This window comes from Triticum dicoccoides, chromosome 2A (assembly GCF_002162155.2).
Source record: "Triticum dicoccoides isolate Atlit2015 ecotype Zavitan chromosome 2A, WEW_v2.0, whole genome shotgun sequence".
Taxonomy (NCBI): Eukaryota; Viridiplantae; Streptophyta; class Magnoliopsida; order Poales; family Poaceae; genus Triticum; species Triticum dicoccoides.
The window spans coordinates 124,342,487-124,366,776 of record NC_041382.1 but is presented as its reverse complement, the minus strand read 5'-3'; the positions used below and the strand labels follow the sequence as shown (position 1 = coordinate 124,366,776).

Sequence of the window (24,290 nt, the reverse complement as noted above, 5' to 3'; positions counted from 1 at the left end):
ATGTCATACTTTGGTTCGGCGGTATTGTTGGATGAAGCGGCCCAGACCGACATTACGCGTACGCTTACGCAAGACTGGTTCTACCGACGTGCTTTGCACACAGGTGGCTGGCGGGTGACAGTTTCTCCAACTTTAGTTGAACCAAGTGTGGCTACGCCCGGTCCATGCGAAGGTTAAAACAACACCAACTTGACAAACTATCGTTGTGGTTTTGATGCGTAGGTAAGAACGGTTCTTGCTAAGCCCGTAGCAGCCACGTAAAATTTGCAACAACAAAGTAGAGGACGTCTAACTTGTTTTTGCAGGGCATGTTGTGATGTGATATGGTCAAGACATGATGCTAAATTTTATTGTATGAGACGATCATGTTTTGTAACCGAGTTATCGACAACTGGCAGGAGCCATATGGTTGTTGCTTTATTGTATGCAATGCAATCGCCCTGTAATGCTTTACTTTATCACTAAGAGGTAGCGATAGTCGTAGAAGCATAAGATTGGCGAGACGACAACGATGCTATGATGGAGATCAAGGTGTCGCACCGATGACGATGGTGATCATGACGGTGCTTCGGAGATGGAGATCACGAGCACAAGATGATGATGGCCATATCATATCACTTATATTGATTGCATGTGATGTTTATCTTTTATGCATCTTATCTTGCTTTGATTGACGGTAGCATTATAAGATGATCCCTCACTAAATTATCAAAGTATAAGTGTTCTCCTTGAGTATGCACCGTTGCAAAAGTTCTTCGCGCTGAGACACCACGTGATGATTGGGTGTGATAGGCTCTATGTTCAAATACAACGGGTGCAAAACAGTTGCACACGCGGAATACTCAGGTTAAACTTGACGAGCCTAGCATATAACAGATATGGCCTTGGAACACGGAGACCGAAAGGTCGAGCGTGAATCATATAGTAGATATGATCAACATAGTGATGTTCACCGTTGAAACTACTCCATCTCACGTGATGATCGAACATGGTTTAGTTGATATAGATCACGTGATCACTTAGAGGATTAGAGGGATGTCTATCTAAGTGGGAGTTCTTAAGTAATATGATTAATTGAACTTAAATTTATCATGAACTTAGTCCTGGTAGTATTAGCATATCTATGTTGTAGATCAATAGCTCGCGTTTAGCTCCCCTGTTTTATTTTTGATATGTTCCTAGAGAAAACTAAGTTGAAAGATGTTAGTAGCAATGATGCGGATTGGATCTGTGATCGGAGGTTTATCCTCATTGCTGCACAGAAGAATTATGTCCTTGATGCACCGCTAGGTGACAAACCTATAGCAGGAGCAGATGCAGATGTTATATATGATGACTACTTGATAGTTTAGTGCACCATGCTTAAACGGCTTAGAATCGAGACTTCAAAGACGTTTTGAACATCATGGACCATATGAGATGCTCCAGGAGTTGAAGTTAATATTTCAAGCAAATAGCCGAGTTGAGAGATATGAAGTCTCCAACAAGTTCTATAGCTAAAAGATGGAGGAGAATAGCTCAAGCAGTGAGCATGTGCTCAGATTGTCTGGGTACTACAATCGCTTGAATCAAGTGGGAGTTAATCTTCCAGATAAAATAGTGATTGACAGAATTCTCTATTCACCATCACCAAGTTAGTAGAACTTTGTGATGAACTATAATATGCAAGGGATAACGGAAACGATTCCCAAGCTCTTCGTGATGCTGAAATCGATGAAGGTAGAAATCAAGAAAAGCATCAAGTGTTGATGGTAAACAAAACCACTAGTTTCAAGTAAAGGGACAAAGGGAAGAAAGGGGAACTTCAAGAAGAACGGCAAGCAAGTTGCTGCTCAAGTGAAAAAACCCAAGTCTGGACCTAAGCCTGAAACTGAGTGCTTCTACTGCAAAGGGACTGGTCACTGGAAGCGGAACTACCCCAAGTAATTGGCGAATAAGAAGGATGGCAAAGTGAACATACGTATATTTGATATACATGTTATTGATGTGTACTTTACTAGTGTTTATAGCAACCCCTCAGTATTTGATACTAGTTCAGTTGCTAAGAATAGTAACTTGAAACAGGAGTTGCAGAATGAACAGAGACTTGTTAAGGGTGAAGTGACAATGTGTATTGGAAATGGTTCCAAGATTGATATGATCATCATCGCACACTCCCTATACTTTCAGGATTAGTGTTAAACCTAAAATAAATGTTATTTAGTGTTTGCGTTGAGCATGAATATGATTGGATCATGTTTATTGCAATACGGTTATTCATGTAAGTTAGAGAATAATTGTTGTTCTGTTTACATGAATAAAACCTTCTATGGTCATACACCCAATGAAAATGGTTTGTTAGATCTTGATCGTGGTGATACACATTTTCATAATATTGAAGCCAAAAGATGCAAAGTTAATAATGATATTGCAACGTATTTGTGGCATTGCCGTTTAGGTCTTATTGGTGTAAAGCGCATGAAGAAAATCCATGCTGATGGGCTTTTGGAATCACTTGATTATGAATCAGTTGATGCTTGCGAACCATGCCTCATGGGCAAGATGACTAAGACTCCGTTCTCCGAAACAATGGAGCGAGCAACAGATTTGTTGGAAATCATACATACTGATGTATGTGGTTCGATGAATATTGAGGCTCGCGGCAGGTATCATTATTTTCTGATCTTCACAGATGATTTGAGCAGATATGAGTATATCTACTTGATGAAACACAAATCTGAAACATTTAAAAAGTTCAAAGAATTTCAGAGTGAAGTGGAGAATCATCGTAACAAAAATAAAAGTTTCTACGATATGATCGCAGAAGTAAAATATTTGAGTTACGAGTTTGGCCTTCAGTTAAAACAATATGAAATAGTTTCACTACTCACGCCACCTAGAACACCACAGTGTAATGGTGTGTCCAAAGGTCGTAACCGTACTTTATTAGATATGGTGCGATCTATGATGTCTCTTACCAATTTATCACTATCGTTTTGGGGTTATGCATTAGAGACAACTGCATTCACATTAAATAGAGCACCATCTAAATCCGTTGAGATGACACCTTATGAACTGTGGTTTGGCAAGAAACCTAAGCTGTCGTTTCTTAAAGTTTGAGGTTGCAATGCTTATGTGAAAAAGTTTCAACCTGATAAGCTCAAACCCAAATCGGAGAAGTGTGTCTTCATAGGATACCCAAAAGAAAATGTTGGGTAACCTTCTATCACAGATCTGAAGGCAAGATATTCATTGCTGAGAATGGATCATTTCTAGAGAAGGAGTTTCTCTCGAAAGAAGTGAGTGGGAGGAAAGTAGAACTTGATGAGGTAACTGTACCTGCTCCCTTATTGGAAAGTAGTTCATCACAGAAATCTGTTCTTGTGACTACTACACCAATTAGTGGGGAAGCTAATGATGATGATCATGTAACTTCAGATCAAGTTACTACCGAAACCTCGTAGGTAAACCAGAGTGAGATCCGCACCAGAGTGATATGGTAATCCTGTTCTAGATGTCATGTTACTTGACCATGACGAGCCTACGAACTATGAGGAAGCGATGATGAGCCCAGATTTCGCGAAATGGCTTGAGACCATGAAATCTGAGATGAGATCCATGTATGAGAACAAAGTATGGACTTTGATTGACTTGCCCAATGATCGGCGAGCCATTGAGATTAAATGGATCTTCAAGAGGAAGACGGACGCTGATAGTAGTGTTACTATCTACAAAGCTAGAATTGTCGCAAAAAGGTTTTCGACAAGTTCAAGGTGTTGACTACGATGAGAGTTTCTCACTTGTATCTATGCTTAAGTCTGTCTGAATCATGTTAGCAATTGCCGCATTTTATGGAATCTAGCAAATGGATAAACAAAACTGCATTCCTTAAAGGATTTATTAAAGAAGAGTTGTATATGATGCAACCGGAAGGTTTTGTCAATCCTAAAGGTACTAACAAAATATGCAAGCTCCAGCGATCCATCTATGGACTGGTGCAAGCATCTCGGAGTTGGAATATACGCTTTGATAAGTTGATCAAAGCATATAGTTTTATACAGACTTGCGGTGAAGCCTGTATTTACAAGAAAGTGAGTGGGAGCACTACAGCATTTCTGATAAGTATATGTGAATGACATATTGTTGATCGGAGATAATGTAGAATTTTTCTGCAAAGCATAAAGGAATGTTTGAAAGGAGTTTTTCAAAGAAAGACCTCGGTGAAGCTGCTTACATATTGAGCATCAAGATCTATAGAGATAGATCAAGACGCTTGATAATTTTTTCAATGAGTACATACCTTGACAAGATTTTGAAGTAGTTCAAAATGGAACAGTCAAAGAAGGAGTTCTTGCATGTGTTACAAGGTGTGAAGTTGAGTAAGACTCAAAACCCGACCACGGCAGAAGATAGAGAGAGAATGAAAGTCATTCCCTATGCCTCAGCCATAGGTTCTATAAAGTATGCCATGCTGTGTACCAGACCTATTGTATACCCTGCCCTGTTTTTTGGCAAGGGAGTACAATAGTGATCTAGGAGTATATCACTAGACAGCGGTCAAAATTATCCTTAGTGGAATAAGGATATGTTTCTCGATTATGGAGGTGACAAAAGGTTTGTCGTAAAGGGTTACGTCGATGCAAGTTTTGACACTGATCCAGATGACTCTAAATCTCAATCTGGATACATATTGAAAGTGGGAGCAATTAGCTAGAGTAGCTCCGTGCAGAGCATTGTTGACATAGAAATTTGCAAAATACTTACGAATCTGAATATGGCAGACCCGTTGACTAAACTTCTCTCACAGGCAAAACATGATCACACCTTACTACTCTTTGGGTATTAATCACATAGCGATGTGAACTAGATTATTGACTCTAGTAAACCCTTTGGGTGTTGGTCACATGTCGATGTGAACTATGGGTGTTAATCACATGGTGATGTGAACTATTGGTATTAAATCACATGGCGATGTGAACTAGATTATTGACTCTAGTGCAAGTGGGAGACTGGAGGAAATATGCCCTAGAGGCAATAATAAAGTTATTGTTTATTTCCTTATATCATGATAAATGTTTATTATTCATGCTCGAATTTTATTAACCGGAAACATAATACATGTGTGAATACATAGACAAACAGAGTGTCACTAGTATGCCTCTACTTGACTAGCTTGTTGATCAAAGATGGTTATGTTTCCTAACCATAGACATGAGTTGTCATTTGATTAACGGGATCACATCATTAGGAGAATGATGTGATTGACTTGACCCATTCCGTTAGCTTAGCACTTGATCGTTTAGTTTGTTGCTATTGCTTTCTTCATGACTTATACATGTTCCTATGACTATGAGATTATGCAACTCCCGTTTACCGGAGGAACACTTTGTGTGCCACCAAACGTCACAACGTAACTGGCTGATTATAAAGGTGCTCTACAGGTGTCTCCGAAGGTACTTGTTGGGTTGGTGTATTTCGAGATTAGGATTTGTCACTCCGATTGTCGGAGAGGTATCTCTGGGACCACTCGGTAATGCACATCACTATAAGCCTTGCAAGCATTGCAACTAATGAGTTAGTTGCAGGATGATGTATTACGGAACGATTAAAGAGACTTGCCGGTAATGAGATTGAACTAGGTATTGAGATAACGACAATCGAATCTCGGGCAAGTAACATACCGATGACAAAGGGAACAACGTATGTTGTTATGCGGTTTGACCGATAAAGATCTTCATAGAATATGTGGGAGCCAATATGAGCATCCAGGTTCCGCTATTGGTTATTGACCGGAGACGTGTCTCGGTCATGTCTACATAGTTCTCGAACCCGTAGGGTCCGCACGCTTAACGTTACGATGACAGTTATATTATGAGTTTATATGTTTTGATGTACCGAAGGTTGTTTGGAGTCCTGGATGTGATCAAGGACATGACGAGGAGTCTCGAAATGGTCGAGACATGAAGATTGATATATTGGAAGCCTATGTTTGGATGTCGGTAGTGTTCCGGGTGAAATCGGGATTTTACCGGAGTGCCGGGAGGTTACCGGAACCCCCAGGAGCTTAATGGGCCTATATGGGCCTTAGTGGAAATAGAGGGAAGCAAGGGGAGTGTGGGGTGCGCCCCCCAAGGCCCAAACCGAATTGGTTTAGGGCAAGGGGGGCCGGCCCCCTCTTTCCTTCTTCCCCTCTCTCTTTCCTTCTCCCGGATCCTATTCCAACTAGGAAGGGGGGGAGTCCTACTCCCGGTGGGAGTAGGACTCCTCATGGCGTGCCCTCTCCCTGGCCGGCCGCACCCCCCCCCCCCCTTGCTCCTTTATATACGGGGGCAGGGGCACCCCATAGACACAACAATTGATCGTTTGATCCTTTAGCCGTGTGCGGTGCCCCCCTCCACCATAGTCCACCTCGATATTACTGTAGCGGTGCTTAGGCGAAGCCCTGCATCGGTAGAACATCAACATCGTCATCACACCGTCGTGCTGACGAAACTCTTCCTCAACACTCGGCTGGATCGGAGTTCGAGGGACGTCATCGGGCTGAACGTGTGCTGAACTCGGAGGTGCCGTACGTTCCGTACTTGATCGGTCGGATCGTGAAGACGTACGACTACATCAACCGCGTTGTGCTAACGCTTCCGCTTTCGGTCTACAAGGATACGTAGACAACACTCTCCCCTCTCGTTGCTATGCATCACCATGATCTTGCGTGTGCGTAGGAAATTTTTGAAATTACTACGTTCCCCAACACCATCATGGGGACGCGTGAGTAGGTGGATCACGGATGGTCGAGGCGACGGTGGGGGAATTGCTAGAGGAGAGCGATGCGGGCCGACTGGTGGTGGATATTAGACGGGGAGGCCGGCGGAATTGCAGGCGGGAGCCGACGATTTAGGAGAGGGGAAGAACAGTGTCAGGAGCGCGAGAGGACTAGCGTGGGCAAGTTTTGTTTGAGCAGAACGTGCCTGAGGAAGTTGGGGGACATCATGTTACGTGTTGTCCTGGGCAAGTTGGGCCAAGCGTTCCGGCCCACATGGGTCATCCACTGACAACATGGACCCACTGGGCCCTTTCACACACAATGCACCAGGAGGCTTGATTTCCTGGGAGGTTAAACTAGTTAGATTAGATGCTTTAAAGCGGTAATCCACTCTGCTGCTCGGGTTCAGATGAGCCCGGTAAATAGTACAGCTATTAAAAATAGAAAAAATAGAAAAAAATGATTATTATTTTTTTGCTGGGAAGATGTTTGTGTGCATGATGTCTGTGCAAGATTTCATCATGTTTGGACAGTTGTTGAGCTTGTGGCAAAAAAGAGAAATTCGGCTAGAATATTGCGTGAACAGTAACCTTATTCACAGAGCCAGATTTTGTCTTTTTTGTCGTGCGCTTCTCGAATGCTCAAACTCCACCAATTTTTTCATGAACATCGCACACACAAGCATCTTGCTTGGAAAAAAGTTTGGATTTTTTTTATTTATGAGCCCGGGTGCTGAAACGCCGCACTCGCTTTAAAACTACTATTTTAAAAGCATTTTGGAGTCCTGGTTTTTTTTTCTTTTTGCCATGACTTTCGTGAATATCATTACACGATGAAGTTTTGCAAACACTCGAAGTTTACAAAAAGAAAGTTTCAGATTTTCTTTTTGATTCTTTTTTACTTTTCATCGCGAGTTCATTTGAGCTGGCGAGCAAAAAGGACTTTTGGCTCTCCATGTCGGCAGTGTCTAGTGACAAGTACCGGCCGTTTCTTACTTTCTGTCCTAAGCTAGCCAACGTGATGCATATGAATGTAGTACTAGTTGATTTTCTTCTGGCTGGGCATTTCATGGGTCGGAATACCCTCCTGCTTTATCCGGTTCTTCCACCCCGGCATATGGCAAATTTGACAAATTTAACCTGTGGATGAAATCAAATCACAGAATGAACTACTCGTGAAACTATTTCACGCGGCTGACATTTTTGTGTGACGCCCGATACGAAGGCGTCACACTACATTGTGCAACGCCTCACAGATAGGCGCTACACGCCTGGTCAACGTTGCACCTCAAACTGCCTAAAAATTGTTAAGTCATTGTGCAGAGCCTACGAGCTAGGCGCTGCACTGTATAGTGTGGCGTCTAGCTCTCAGGCGCTGCACTAGTGGTTGCACTACAAAATGAAGCAACCACTAGTGCAACGCCTAGAAGCTAGGCGCTACACTGTATAGTGTGGCGCCTAGCTCTCAGGCGCTGCACACTGACTTAGTAACTTTCGGATCACATAGGTGCGACGCTGGCCAGGCGTGTAGCGCCTATCTGCGAGGCGTTGCACAGTGTAGTGTGACGCCTTCGTGTCAGACGTCACACACGAAGGTCAGTCGCGTGATATAGTTTCACGGACAGTTCATTCTGTGATTTGATTTCGTTCATAGGTTAAATTTGTCAATTTTACCCCCAGCATATGCGCCCGGTCGAATCCAACAAGAGGTTTCCACCGGTTCCTCGGTTAACAGCCCCGCGCGTGGCTCGTGTGCGCGGGTATAGTCCGCTAGAGACATCACTGCAATGCCAAACCCCGAGTCGCCTGAACCCCGACAGAGTGAACCGTTGCTGGACGGAAACCTCCGCTCGCCTCACCGTTGTACGCTCACGGCTCACACCATCCACGCCGCGGGTCGAGCCGTTGCCGCCCCATGCCCGTGCCGGCGTCAGCCGGCCGCCGGTATGATTTTCAATCGTGACAGTATAACGGACATAAAAAATAATAACATTACATCTAAATTTGCCGTATGCTTCCTTTTTTACGAGAAATTTTTTGATATATTCATTTTCAATCATGACAGTACAACAATAATAACGGCCGCCGATATACTTTCACCCGGCAAGTTTTGTGCATCCCCGGATCAAGCAAACATGCACGCCGAACACGGTTCCATGGAGAAAGGGCGGCAGTCACGCGAACCATGCAAATCACCTGAGACATAACCATGGCATGCTCCTATCTCGACCACAACAACATCAACAGCAATCAGAGACGACGCATATATACTGTACAACAAGAAGAAAAACGAAGTAACAGTGCTCCTTTTGATCTAAGAATGACATTTGCACATTACAAAAACCCATTAGCTACAGAGATGAACTTGCGGCCGGGTGTTCATTTCCCCTCCGGACGTTCTCGTATGATCCCCCGATGTACTAATTGTCTGATCATGAAGCAAGGCAAAGCAATTTGATCGATGTGATGGTACTACTCTCGAAATCTTTCGTATCATGAGAGTGAGACAGGGGAGGAGGTCATGGGTCTGTCTCGTTAGTGAGATACGTACGTCCACCACTTGTAAAGTCCAAACCCGTAGATCGTCGTGAGCACGGCCATCCTGAGTGGATACGGCTTAAATCTGCAGGAAACAAGGCAAACAAATAAAAGATCAGTATTTTCAGATGGAGCTACTTGTTTTTGTTTGTACTTCCTAGCTGCGTATCAAACTTGTTTCGACGGAAGCATAGTAAACAATAGTCCATAGTCCAGTTGAAGAACAAAGTACTCCCTCTGTAAACAAATATAAGACGTTTTAGGTCACTACTTTAGTGATCTAAAATGTCTTATGGTATTTGTTTACAGAGGGAGTATTTGACACTGCACATAACCACACATTCGGCTATATATCCTAATACCATGCCAGGAAATTTCCTTTTTCATAATTTAGAATGAAACTGTGAGACCTAGTAGTTGTAGCTGCGATTCCCGCGAAAAAAGATGTGATATGGCAACCTACACGATATGTCCAATTCCAATAGGTGGCGCAGTGTTAGTTCTTACCCATTTATTATTCAATCAGCTCACTACCTTATTATTCAATCAGCTCACTGGCTAGAAATTCTCGGCTATCAGTTGGTGACCTCTTTATCAGAAAAAGGAAAATCATGTGGAATTATGACCGACAACCTACTTGCATCAAGGTTACGCCAACTAGTTTGAAAAACCCGTGCAAAAACCTCAACAATAAAGTGATGAAGTAAAGGCCATCACATAGTTTCCTCTAAAATAGTTGTGGGACAGAAAGGAGACAAATTTTCACGAGCTAAATCACATCACATAAAATCTTGACAGGCTATCACATATTTTCACAAGCATCGGGACACTATGAGGTGCTCTGCTATATAGATGTACCACTTAGTAGTTTAACTGAAATAACAAAATTACCGCAATCACAATCTGTTAAACCAAGGGTTGAGAAGGTGTCTATTATTACTGCAAGTGCTATTTGCCCATGTGCTTCTTCTCAGCAACATGACACTACATAAAAATATTTTGGCTTCTGGATTCTTCCACTGACAGAAAATGGTTTCTCGTTGGCATTGAAGGTTAAGGCAGGTTTGACCATTTGCTTGGTGTTTACCAACCAAGAACCACTACCAACTTATGCTAACAACTGCATGATAGTGACTCATTTTATTAAGTAGCTTTTCAGATGCCGACAACAGGATTGAGACATCAAAGCAGAGCTAGTCCAGCGACTATAGTCAGGGTCGGCACTAAAACACCCACAATGAGAATCCTTGGATACTGGCACATCGCATAAACCATATTCCCTCATTTCACCTTGGATGCCGATACTAAAATGCTGCAAGGACATGCATGTTTGAATGATCAACTAAGCTATACACAAGCAACCCGATGAATTTGTGCATGTACTCATTCAGAAAAAAAAAAACTCTTACTACAGAAATATGTGGCATTGTGGCAAGACATGAGTCATCTTGGATCGTCACTGCTCATCAGACTAACTGAAGTTACAGTTGGTGCTACTTTATGCTACTCCCTCCGTTCCGAATTACTTGTCTTAGATTTTTCTAGATACGGAGGTATCTAGCACTAAAATGAGTCTAGATACATCCGTATCTAGACAAATCCAAGACAAGTAATTCGGAACGGAGGGAGTACTAGCTAAATTAGGACTTTTGTCATCTTGCCCATCCCTTCACCCAGGGCTTAGCAGCATCACCACAGTACTCCTCACATGTTATTTGGTATTTCATTTGTGAAAAAAGAAAATTTAGCCAAGGAAAAGAATAGGACAACTCTAGGAAAAGTACAACAAAATAAACCTTTGTAGAAGTAACAATTAAAAAAACCACTGTCCCTTGAGGCCTTGACAAAACTGATTTCTTCTACCTTGTACGTTACAATACACTGAGAATAAAATCTATTTGAAGCTAATTATTTGTAACAAAGTGCAGGTTGAACTACATTTTATTCTATTTGATGGTATGTGCCATTCTAAACCAGATTTTGCACATATTTATACCACATTTCAGCTCTTCAAGTGGTTCTGACATGATGGCCCCAATCGTTCGGGTGACGTGAAACTTACTGCTTGACACATCGCAGGCCAACTAGGACATGTATATTGCAAATATATGCTTAAGTGGCACACGCTGACCGGAGGTTTACGTCCGACCTAGCAGGGCATCAACTCGTGGCTTCAACTTGTTTCCAGCCACCTTCCGTCGATCTCAGTTCCGCTCCTCGCAAGATTCTATTGTACCCACAGCCGGTCTCTGCTAATATAAACTTCGTTTTGCCACGTCATCGGCTAGCATCTGCCGCGTCAGGCACGTATTTGCAGAATACACGCCCAGGTTGGCCTGCAATGTGTCGAGTAAAGAACGCCACATCACAACGATGCGTGGGGCCCTCGTTTCAGAACTTTTTCAAATGCTAAAATGCAATTCAAAGTGAGATCGTGTGTCAAAGCGGCAAAACAAATGATTCAACCTGTCGCCATGTCACAAATAGCTGGTTCAAACCGGAATTCACACGCACAATGACAAAATAATTGCCAAACCGGTACACATTTAAAGGACACATGCATCATCCTGAAAGGTGATACCCGTTCAGAAATCTGATCCACTAATCCAGTACCGGAAGCATCAACAACCCAATTGTTGTGCTAAGAACCAAGGTGGCAAGGACCATCGCATACTTACTCGGTCCATTACACAATTTTGGACCTCCAGAACATGCAAAGACACAACCAAACCAACCCCCAGCTGCCGTGCAGAACAAAGTCATAGGCCAGTGAGCCTTCCCCTCAGTAAAGCAGCAGGACCACACACCAGCAACCCTAATTTCTCAATTAAATTTAGTTAAGAGTTAAGACCGGGCATCCCCATCGAAAATGGCGTTGATGTTGGGATGTTCTTCTTTCTAGATACAATGTTGCCATTGGGATGTGGAGATTATTATACTAGTATTTCTGTAGAGAACTCACGCTAGATCACACAAGGTATACTCTGCACCCATCAATTGCTGTGAGATTTGGATCGATGAACTTCTAATTTCAAACTACTATATAGAGAGACCAAACAGACAATCGATCTCTGGTTCTTTCGAACAAACCCAAATGAAAAACACATCAAACCACACCTGTAGGATAACAGAAAAGTAATTTTCAAAAAGGATAACAGAAGACTAATATGTTCACCAATTTCTTGTCGAATCCGAGGCCATACGACACTAGAGCTCAAAAAAAAGGAGTAACCTCTCAAACTTCATACGAGGGAATACCAAAATCGCAAGTACGTGGCAAAAGTTGAGCCACGAAAAGCGCGTAAGCCTTGTCGTTCTTCTACCGTGCGTCCCAAACCCAATTCTGCCGCCAGGCCGCCACTAATAACTAACGAAACAGCGGCACAATTTCACCACAAAATTCGGAACGGCCGTAAACAGGCGATGTCTGCCCCTCAACTACCCGCAAATAAAGCAAAATCGCATCAAGACGGTCAAATCGCGGGGATCTCCGGCGCTGGACGATTCGCCGCGAATTCTCAGACGGATAGATCACGGGACAGGGGAGGGGGGCGGGGCTCGGAAAGCTGACCTCCAAATGTCGTGCTCGCGCTCGGCGGCGGCGGCGGCGGCCGTGCGGCGGGAGGCGGGCATGGGGGTGAGCCACTGGGAGAAGTCGCGGTCGAAGAACTCCCAGTCCGGGAGCAGCACGCCGGCGATGGCCAGGATGCCGAAGACGTAGGTGGCCAGCGCCTTCCGCACGGACGCCGTGGCCACCCCGGTCACCACCACGGCTGCCGCCAGCGTCACGAGGCTCCGCCGCAGCAGCTCGTCCCTCCCCAACATGCTTCCGGCGCCCGCGGCCCCCGCCAGCAGCCCTCTCCCGCCTCGGAACCTTCTCGAAGCTCCTCCCCCCTCTCCCCACCCACGCCAAGGCAGCAGCACGAGAAGCGCGTGTGCCTCCGCCGCGCGCTGCCTCTGTGCAATTTGCTTTGCCTTCGCTGCTGCCGCTGATGATGCTTCTGCCGCTCTCTCTCCTTCCTGTGGGCTGGCGACAGGAACTTAGGCCTTCTTTATGGCGTGGGTTTACCGGCCCGTTGGGCTGACATGCGGGCCCGGCTCGCCTGATCAGCCAGCCAGCCAGCCAGATGCAACTGCTCATCAGTTAATGATGCTGCTAGCTAGTGAAAGCGGAGCGGCACGGCTGCCGGAAATTCAAAGATAAAGTATAAAATACTTTTCGGATCTCTGAATAATTCAGAGGGTGCTTGGATACGTTTTAGTCCCATAACTAAAAATAATGGGACTAAAATTTGCTAGTCTCATCCATGCTTGGATCCAAATACTAAAGAGATTAAAATCAAGTTATTGAGCATTTATTATCCTCCAAACCCTTCAATCCAGAACTCGCATTTATTAAAGGAGAGGAATTAAATGAAAAGAGAGAGCGCTAATACATATTTTAGTAGGTTTCCTATGACTAAAAAATTTTAGCCTTAGAGGGTGCTTGGATACGTTTTAGTCCCATGACTAAAAGTAGTGGGACTAAAACTTGCTAGCCCCACTCATGCTTGGATTCAAATACTAAAGAGACTAAAATCAAGTTATTGAGCATTTATTATCCTCCAAACCCTCCAATCCAGAACTCGCATGTGTTAAAGGAGAGGCATTAAATGATGAAAGAGAGGGCTAATACATATTTTAGTAGGTTTCCTATGACTAAAAGTTTTTAGCCTCAAGACTAGTTCTAGCCTCTCTTTAGTCAGGGGTGCTTGGAACTTTAGCCTCTAAAAGAGACTATTTTTAGTCAGACTAAAAATAGTCTCTTGGATCCAAGCACCCTCTTAAGACTAGTTCTAGCCTCTCTTTAGTCAGGGGTGCTTGAAACTTTATCTTCTAAAAGAGACTATTTTTAATCAGATTAAGAGGGTGCTTGAATACGTTTTAGTCCCATGACTAAAAGTAGTGGGACTAAAACTTGCTAACCTCACCCATGCTTGGATACAAATACTAAATAGACTAAAATGTGTTAATGAGCATTTATTATCCTCCAAACCCTCCAATCCCGAACTCGCATGTGTTAAAGGAGAGGAGTTAAATGAGGAGAGAGAGGACTAATCCACATTTTAGTAGGGTTTCCTTGACTAAAATTTTTTAGTCTCAAGACTAGTTCTAGCCTCTTTTTAGTTAGGGGTGATTGGAACTTTAGCCTCTAAAAGAGACTAGTTTTAGTCAGACTAAAAATAGTCCCTTGGATCCAAGCATGGCCTAAAAATAGTCCTTTGGATTCAAACACCCTCTCAACTACTTCTGTGTAGTTTGAATTAGTATTTATTTTCAGCTCTGACTTTTGTGAATTCTAGATCAACAACTGCCACCTACTCACGTGTTTTGCGCAACTAAATGCGTACTGGGTATTGTAGTAATAAAATGGATATTTTTGACAGTACTCGATACTCGAGGTACTCCCGCCCATGCACTTTTTATTCGCAGGATTATCAAGAAGTATGAATAAGAAAAAAAAATCAGGATTTTATTTATTTTGTGATAAAAAAAATCAGGAATGAAGTTGCATGTCTACTTAAATCCTATGAAATTAGCATAGAGTGTTTGATCCCACCTAAAAAGTAAAGAAACTGTAAAGAAAAGGTTGAAGTGGATGCTAGATTATCAATAAAATGTAGTACACATAGTCCCTGAGGAAATATATTTATATGATTTAATCCTATAAATCAAACGGCCAACGTAGAAAAAAATTAAGCATTCTATAAGAGAATCTAGAAACGGGTTTCTCAAACTCTTGAACCCTCCGTACGCCCGACGGATGGCCCGGTAACTGACTGGTCAAAAAAGAACAACTCAGACGGACTCCTCATGTCGGCCTTATATGCCCGGTCTGACCTGCACCCCTCATGTCTAGTTCAAATCTAAGGCGAAAATGGAGAGGCCTGGTCGTGTCCGCCACATCGGAATGACGGCAGGGGCCCATGCCGAAACACTTGGAAAACAATCAATCTGACAGACGTCTCCTCCGAGGATGTGGACGGCCGGACGCATTAGTGATGCCGCGTGACGCCGCTCCGGCTCGCTGCCCGAGGGCCAAAGTTCGGCGACCCTCAGCCCTAGCGGCATCCATCTCCCTCCCTCCCCGCACCATCTGTTCACTGTCCGCTAACAGCCATGGCCCGACAGAAGGTGTCAACATACGCCATGCTAACGCCGGAGCGGCGCCTTGAACTACTTGAGGAGATTCTGGCTAGGCCTGAAGCCCGGATCACAACCGGCCTCCCTGCGAACTCGCTGGAGCCGGAGGAGGAGCAGGCGGAGAGGCAGATGGAAGCGAAGCAGGATGCGGCACGAGATTTTTTGTCGAAAAAGACCACCTGCATAATTGAATTGTCAAAAAAGACCCCGTTCAACTGAAAATGGCAAAAAGAACCCCCTTGATCGTGGCGACAGGTGCGCCAGGCGACACGTGGCACCTGCCGCCACGGTGCCAGGCGGCAGCACCTGCCACCAGTCGGCGAGGCGGCAGCCTGCGAATAACAGCCAGCGCGCCGCAGAACGAAACGGAAATGCGGTGGTGGGACCTGACGCCAGTATGGGAGGCGGCAATACTGTGTGCTGCGGGCCCGGCCGCCAGCCTGAGTGGCGGCAGCACTGTGCTGCCGCACTGCCCCGCCCGCTCGCGACCGATAGCTTCTAGCGCTGCTACTCTACTACACAAGCTGGATGCCGTGTCATCTTGCTACGAGCAGCTCAGCCTAGTGAATCCATCGTTCCATTGCAATCACCATCCATCCTTAGCAGCAGCGATGTAACTTGCGCATCATCGATCGACTAACATGTGTCCCGCATTCTCTCTGGGTCTTGCATAACGCTTTCAAACTTTATTTTTTGTCTTGCGCGGGCGGGGCAGTGCGGCAGCACAGTGCTGCCGCCACTCGGGCTGGCGGCTGGGCCCGCGCCGCACAGTGCTGCCGCCTCCCATATTGGCGGCCGGTCCCACCACCGGATTCCTGTTCCGTTCCGCGGCGCGCTAGCTGTTATTTGCAGGCTGCCGCCTCGCCGACTGGCGGCAGGTGCTGCCGCCTGGCACTGTGGCGGCAGGTGCCACGTGTCGCCTGGCACGCTTGCCGCCACGGCCGAGGGGGTCCTTTTTGTTAATTTTATTTGAAGGGGGTCTTTTTTGGCAATTCGATTGCGCAGGTGGTCTCTTTCGACAAAAAATCGCGGCACGAAGGTCGTTGACATCTCCGACAATAATGAGTAGTGTAGGCTAACTAGGTTACGTAGATTTTATATTTCATGTTTTGTATTGGGTTTGAGTTATCTAATATGTGGTAGAGGGATGCAGCGAAAGAAAAATGAGGGTGTCCAGCCACTGTTCATGGCCGCGGCCGGTCACATCTACGGATGTATAGGGAGGCGGATTTGCAAAGTCCAACTGTAGATCCTCTAATTCTCTAAAAATCCTGTGTAATTTCTTCAAAGGAGCCCTAAAGTTGTTTTTTGTATTCGTGTTCAACAGTCAATTGCAGACATGTGTAGCTGCCTCTTAGACATGTGTTTGTAAAAATAAATTTGGTTTATGTGTAAGCAACAGTGCTTCTGTTTAGAGGTGTCTAATTGAGCACCATTGCTATATAAGTAAGCATGGGTATTTTAAAAAACGGTATTTCACAATCACATCTCTAGACACTATGCATTGTACATCGCTTTAGCTTACTAAGTAAAAAAATATGTAACACAGAAAATTGAGAAAGATGATAGTAGAAATGATTCTTATGTAAAAAAACATAGGTGGCGCCAAATTCGTAGATCATCAAATCTCGTAGTATCGACCAATTAGATTTAAGTATTTTTAAGACCCCTTTCTATGCAAATATCATAAGAGTATCATGTTATGTCATCCAAGAAAAAAAACTATGTAACATTGCAATAAGAGGATGATGGAGAAAAAGTCCAGTATCATATTATGACTGCAGAGCATCAAATGAGTAAAGGTTAATAAAAATATTTCTTATCCACGACTTTGTATTAAAATCCTACAAAATAAGAAACGAAGTGATGATATTTCTATAGTCCTATAGAGTGTGTGGATAAATTTGAGTATTCGTTGTTGGATGAAACCAATCCGACGGTACTGAGGCAACAATTCTAAGCATTACTGGTCGTCCGATATCATCTGCACTCTACCGGATTTTGCCACATATACAATCTAAAAGATTCCATGGTTGAGCTTGAGCATGATTCACAAACATCAAAATACAAGGACTTCTCCTTTGTTCTAAAATCTTTCATGTTTTAGTTATCCAAATTATTTTCTTCTAAAAAGATTACCATTGTTTTGCTTTATGCTTTACAATGCACAATATGCACAACCTCAATACACAAGAACTTTTTTCTTGAACCTTCTATACTTTAATTATCAAACTTTTTTAATTCAAAACGAACTGCCTTTTTTATTTACTATTTACGTTGCACAATACTCCAAAACACAAACACTTCTCCTTTGTTCTAGAGTCTTCCATAATGTGATTATCCTAACTTTTTTTCATCTAAATGAATGACCATTCTTTATTTACTTGCGATTTACAATGAACAATATTCAGAAACATCACATCATAGACATTTCCCATTTGTTCTAGACCCTTTCATACTTTAAGTCCTCCCCAACTTTTTCTTCTAAAAGAATTGCCACTCACACTTAGTTCATAAAGTTTTTGTTCAAGGTTATGACAACACATTAATAAAAAAAATGTCTCTAAAGATGCAACGCTAGCTACTCAAAGTTGCAATATGATATACTTAAGACAAATGTGCTAGATATACTTACATCAGTTTCATGTAGTATTTTTTGTAGATATAATATTGATTTTGAATGGGAAGAACTACGGAAATTAAATCTACATCTAAAACATGTACAAATGACTACAAACTTACATGTTTACATGCTATACTATGGTACATTTAATATGAATCCATACTTTGGTTATCAAAGCTTCTACGTGCAATGCATGGCTACCTTACTAGTATACACTGTGAGTAATAAAAGTTGACGTTACTATAGTAAATATTAAACATTCTAAGATACCGGAATTGAGGTAGTTGTCGCTGTAAATTGTTGATGTATAGAAATGAGAATAAGGAAGCAAGACATCAAAAGACAAATATTACACAGCCTCAATATAATCGATAATAGACATGTGAAAGGTGAACTGCAAGAAAGAGATTCGGCTTGACTGCGGCACTTTGGATATCATCTCTTGGCAGCAGTAGTTTACTCGACAACATTTCTTACCGCACTTAGTTTAGAGGCTCCACCTCTCCCTTCTCTTTGATCAATATTTGCTGGACTTATGTCAAGCCCAACATCCCGGTTCTTGTCTCACTTGTACCCCATGGAAGGATCTCCAGGCCGGACAATCTGGCACTTCACTAATGGTCACATCATCCTATACGCAAAACTTCACTTCATCCACCCGAGGGACGATCATTTGTCATTGCATGGATTGCAGCTTCACGAATCGCGTGTGTGTTTATCTTGCAATGGGATGGTCCCCTTTGCCTACTGATCGCAACCCACTGTCAGTAGGAATGAGTTGTAGAAGGACATACTTAAGCACATGTCTGAAGTTTAACTGCCAACGGTAGGGTTACCATGTAGAGATTTTGGAAAAAGAGCAAAACATACACATTTTTAAGAATGAAACTCTCCAATTACTTGAGGTTGATTACATGTATCCAATAATATGGCATAATCTGCTTTACACCTTATCTCATGATACGGGAGATGGAAGGCTTCCGTCGGTGGCTCCGACCTGGCTTTGCTTGTTGTTTGTTCTCTCTTTCACCCTTTAGTATAAACCTTCTCGTTTTTATGTGGTTGGTTGTTGTGATTTTTGGGTCGATAACAAATCAACCCTCCATTTCTCCGTCCCTTCAATTTGCACATATGTTTTTCATTTTAATCTCCCATGCTCGCAAACCTTCATATATTATACATGGTAGGGTTGTGAGACACATTAAATATTCGATAACCATTGAAGGCATCTAGCTAAGCAATACAACATGGACCCCTTCGAACTTAAAGAGTGACAACACCATTTGTGCCTATAATTCCTATTTTAATGATGACTTGCAAGAGGGTTTGATTAATCGGTCTTAAATACAGTCGCCACTCAAACCGAATTTCATCACTGATTTTTTGAAAAAGATAAATGATGTTCTCCATCATAGAGTACACGAAAGGAAAACATGTTAGAGCATTTACTAATACATGACATGCCATCTCGTTTCATTGCATGAGTGTTTTTTTTGCGGGAGGCATGAGTGTTGTTGTTGATGTGAAAAGGGAGAGAAGAAAACCGAGGACTCTGAATGACAAGAATAAAATCTTTCCATTTTGCTATTTCTAAATCGATTAGGAAACAATTATTTTCAAATAGCTGGTAAGATCCATCCACCGAAGTGAGCAAGGAGCCAAGTGACGTGCCAGCACTACTACTTGATTTATTTCTTTTACCCTGAGCACTGCTACTTGATTGAGCCCGTCTAAACAACAAAGTTCATGCAAGTGCATCAGAGATGCTTGTTTTCTTTGACTGAACGGCAATTGATGTTGACTAGAGACGACCAGGCCATAGTTGTTTGTTTTTACAGCGAGTCACCCTCACGTGCGTTGAACAGAGTTTTTCTTTAGAAGGTTGAATGGAGTATTTGTTACTACTCCCTCCGTCCGGAAATACTTATCATCGAAATGGATAAAAGGGGATGTATCTAGATGTATTTTAGTTCTAGATGTATCTTTTTTATCCATTTTGATGACAAGTATCTTCGGACGGAGGGAGTACTACTTTTATCAAGTTTCGTACTCCCTCCATTCCATAATATAAAAATATTTTTAACACTGTAGTTTTGAACAAACTTCAGTTTAGAAGTGTGACACTTATTTTGGACCAGAGGTCTCAAAACCAATCCAGAAAAGACTATTACTAGCACGGATTGAGACCGGGTCTGTGCGACAGATAGCTGAGGGCCGACTCGGGCTGTTCGGCTACCGAACCGAGTCGCACGTACGGCAGGGGTCTATGATGTGTTCGGATAGCTCGTCCACACCGCTCCAAACACTTGTTTCTGGCAGGAAGTAGGTGGCGAGTGGGCCCGGAACAGCTGGAGAAGTGAAGACCGGTCTCGGGCGACACGGGATGGGCCAGGTTTCGTGCACGCCTCCGGTTCCTGCCCGGCCGTGTACACACGCCGGCCGACGCCGCGATACTGGGTCGCCCGAGGTGGGCCCGGAAGACGCTGGTCAGCGCCCGCCGGCCGCCGGCCGGAGCGGCCCAAAGAGGTGGCTCACCCGTTCGTCGCGCTCATCTCGGTCGTCTACCTGTGAGAAATCGTGCGTGATTCCTGACGGCCGACGCAGGGTGCGCATGCGAATGTCGTGCTCTACAGGCGGAAGATGTCTACTGCCCAGTGGGCCCGAGGGAGAGTTTTTTCTATAGGTCAGACCCGAGTGAGAGAAGTAGTCGTGTTTGCAGGCTTATGGGGGGCGCCCAATTTCCTTTAGCGGAAAGTTCATATAAAGAAATACACATTTAGAGTCCAAAAACTATTACTCCATTTCCTTCAAAAAAATTATCACTAATTTAGTACAAATAAGTCAGCAACAATTAATATGGATAGGAGGCAGTTTCTCAAGAGAAGCGGACGATACGTCTTATTTGGCCTAAAACTCAAGATATCTTGGCACAGATATTATATTGAATTCATACTCCAGCCAACTCATTCAAAAGTCCGAACTGATGAAGAGAAACGGACAATATATTTCAACAGTGCGTATAAGCAATATATCTTTAAATTCATCATCGAATGGAGTTTCTAAACCTATAATTTATATGGCATACTACATATGTTTTGTTAGTTAAAATAATAAATATCTAAATACCTGTGTCAGACTTATATACCAATCGGAGGGTTTCTCCTGAACTATCGCCTGCTGCTGTTTCCATAACACTGAAAAGAAAATGCTACTACTCCTACTTCAGATCTTGGAACTGGCCCGCTCCATCAGTCCTCACTACTCAATCAATGTTCCACCTTTCATTTTCCTTGAACGGGCGTGCACCCAGAGTGGGTTGCATTTAACAGGGACAGCTGAAGGTTCTTCAATGGCCGGGCCAGGCCACCGTACCAGTACCATTCGACATGATCTTCCAAAGATTTCTGCAGCAAGTCTTCCAATGTCTACTGGATGAAACTATAATGAACGCACTGGACGTACAGCGGCGTACAAGTGATAAACGTCTTAGTCAAATATGGGAGTGCCACCCGGAACCAGAACTTTCTCTCGATGCTCCTACAACGGGCCTTGCGACGTCCAATCAAATTGTGATGTGCCTGCAGACTACCAACGCCAGAAATTTGCATTTGGTCACCAACCCAACCAACCAGGAGTTGTGGGTTTCATTATTTCATACGCCAAGCTAGCTGCCTGGCTTGATCTGCTGTAATTTGTGAGGACCAGTACAGGATTCAGAGGTGCTACTAGAACAGAAAACTATTCCTGCTTGGATTTCACGTTACCAAAAGAGCCTAGAGCTCCATTTGACAAAAGTTGTGAACTGTTAAATGCATCTGGAGATTTCCTCGAACAGTACTAGGTGTCTAGCTGCACACTTCCAGGCATGAGCATTATTTACTGGAGTACATTTCCACATATATAGTTGTGAAACAGTAGATCATGTAAGTTTCTGTAAAATAGTACTCCTACTGCACTAAATATGTGGAAATTTAGTTGCTATTTTTGCTGGAGATTTAGTTGCTGGAGTAGCATGTACCATAAATCTAAAAACCTACAATACGAAATTTACACACCTTTCTGTACTTATCAAAGCCATTGGCATAACTTATTCACCTAAAACGCAAGCAATAAAATAGATGAATATCTGCTCCAGAAAAATGGAAACATTAACTCTGCTTATAGGGGACTGTACAATGGAGCAAAACATTAACTGGCCAATTGCTATCAGGAACATCCTAATCGCTCAATTACTTTGTTGTTATGATTTAACAGCATTTCTAAAAGGGAAAGCATCTTACAAAAACATTGAACATCAAGTGGAAGTTTGTGGCTGGACCCAAATGGGGAAATGATATGAGCAAGCAAGCAACTGATGCCTATGCTGCCATCACAAATAGGACAACTGACAACAACACTTGGGGATAGTAGAAAACAGTTGTGGAACTTTATGTTCCCGTCTACGTGATTAAGGCTAACATGGAGTTTCAAGACTCGCCCATTAGATTGGACAAAAAGTTAAGATATACATGTGTGCCACACAGGTACACGATGTGTTCGGATATAAATGTGTGCAACACAGGTTTTCCTTATTTATTTATTTTAGAATCATGTGTGCAACATAGGTACACACCATATAAATGTGTGCAACACAGGTTTTTCTTGTTACTAGTGAGTTGCACGTGCTTTGCACGTGAGTTGTGAGATATCGTTGCAACTGACACTTGCATATTACATCATTGAAAAGGAAAACCTTAGCTGCATTGTGTTCCAATACACTAATATAACGCATTATATGTATGGACCTTAAGGTTAAATATAGTGTTGTGACATTTGGCTGAAATTCTCTGAAAAGATATATGGAATGTAAGAAATGGTTCATCAGGAGTCTTTGACCATGAGTAAAATTCACAAATAATCCCATAAATGTATACACTTTATTCAAGCGAGAACTCTAATGGAGCAAGAGCATACATGGAAGATTCTAGACTAAATCATAAATGGATACGCTTTTATTCAAGCGAGAACTCTAATGGGGCAAGAGCATACATGAAAGATTCTAGACTAAATCATAAATGAGAAGTGTGTAAAGATAGTATATGTGACAAATATATGAGAAACTCTAACGGAGCAAGATCATGCATGGAAGGTTCTAGAATAAATGAGAAGTGTGTAAAGATAGTATATGTGACAAATACAAGGGTGTACTAAGTTTTTAACTATTGGAAACTTCTACATAGTACACATGACAGAATCTGATGTAATTGATAGGAAATCGAATGGCCAGCAATGCTCGGATTTGCCACCTCTTGATCATCAGATTGAGTTCATCCAATGATCCATATTCAAACTTATTCACACACTATATAGTGGTATAGATATAGATATAGATACAACAGACGTGACCCTCGCCCAACTCAAATCCAGTGGTAACGGGGAAATAGAGGAGAGGGGCCGGCGGCGAGGAAACTTGGAGGGGTTCTAGAATAATCTGTCTCACGAGAGAAGGAGAAACTTCCAGACTATCTTGTTTTGGTGGTTGGCTCCGCCCAACATGTCTCATCTCAATCTCAACCTTAGATTCAAGATCGAATGGTACATATGGCCCGAAGGCAGGCACACCATCATCACCAACTCGCTTTTTTATAGGAAGTAGAGAAGAGATTTTTTTAGAATCATGTGTGCAACACAGGTACACACTGATGACATATATTGTATAACAATATTATATATGGTGTACCCAATGATGAGAGACAGTAAGAGGAAGATTCAGATTTTCAAAACTAGTGTGCGAAATTGTTTGATGGGTATGACTGAAAATTCTGCACCTAAACAGGAGACCCCTATACACACACATAACAAAAATACAGCCAGATTCATACAGCCCTCAATTGGTAGTTTTGGCACAACTCATAATCAAAATTTCATCTAGTATACAAGATGAATGGGTGATTTTTTTTTGCGGGTAATGAATGGATGATTCATTACCCCTTTACCAGTCCCAATCACACTACTAACACCATGCATGCTACGAGATGATTCAATATTGTAACACCTCAGCGAGAATAAAAATGCACGCTATGCAATAGTTTTGACCCCAAAATACTCAATCAAAAAGTAATTTCCTCAACAGAACTTCAAATTATACTTAACAACAAATAAGCTGTAATTTCATATGTTCATTTCCCCCTGCAGCAATTCCTCGCACTACTGTGTACTAAATCATTCA

General features: G+C 42.9%; 1 protein-coding gene across 1 annotated transcript; it reads right to left on the bottom strand.

Moving 5' to 3' along the window:
* Positions 1-8,938: 8,938 nt before the first annotated feature.
* LOC119353753 (signal peptidase complex-like protein DTM1) lies at positions 8,939-13,280 on the bottom strand. The gene is made up of 2 exons (XM_037620422.1): positions 12,848-13,280; positions 8,939-9,361 (listed from the first exon to the last, which is right to left on the bottom strand). Exons 1-2 carry the CDS (start codon positions 13,099-13,101, stop codon positions 9,274-9,276), a joined length of 342 nt encoding a protein of 113 aa, XP_037476319.1. The 5' UTR covers positions 13,102-13,280; the 3' UTR covers positions 8,939-9,273.
* Positions 13,281-24,290: the final 11,010 nt, after the last annotated feature.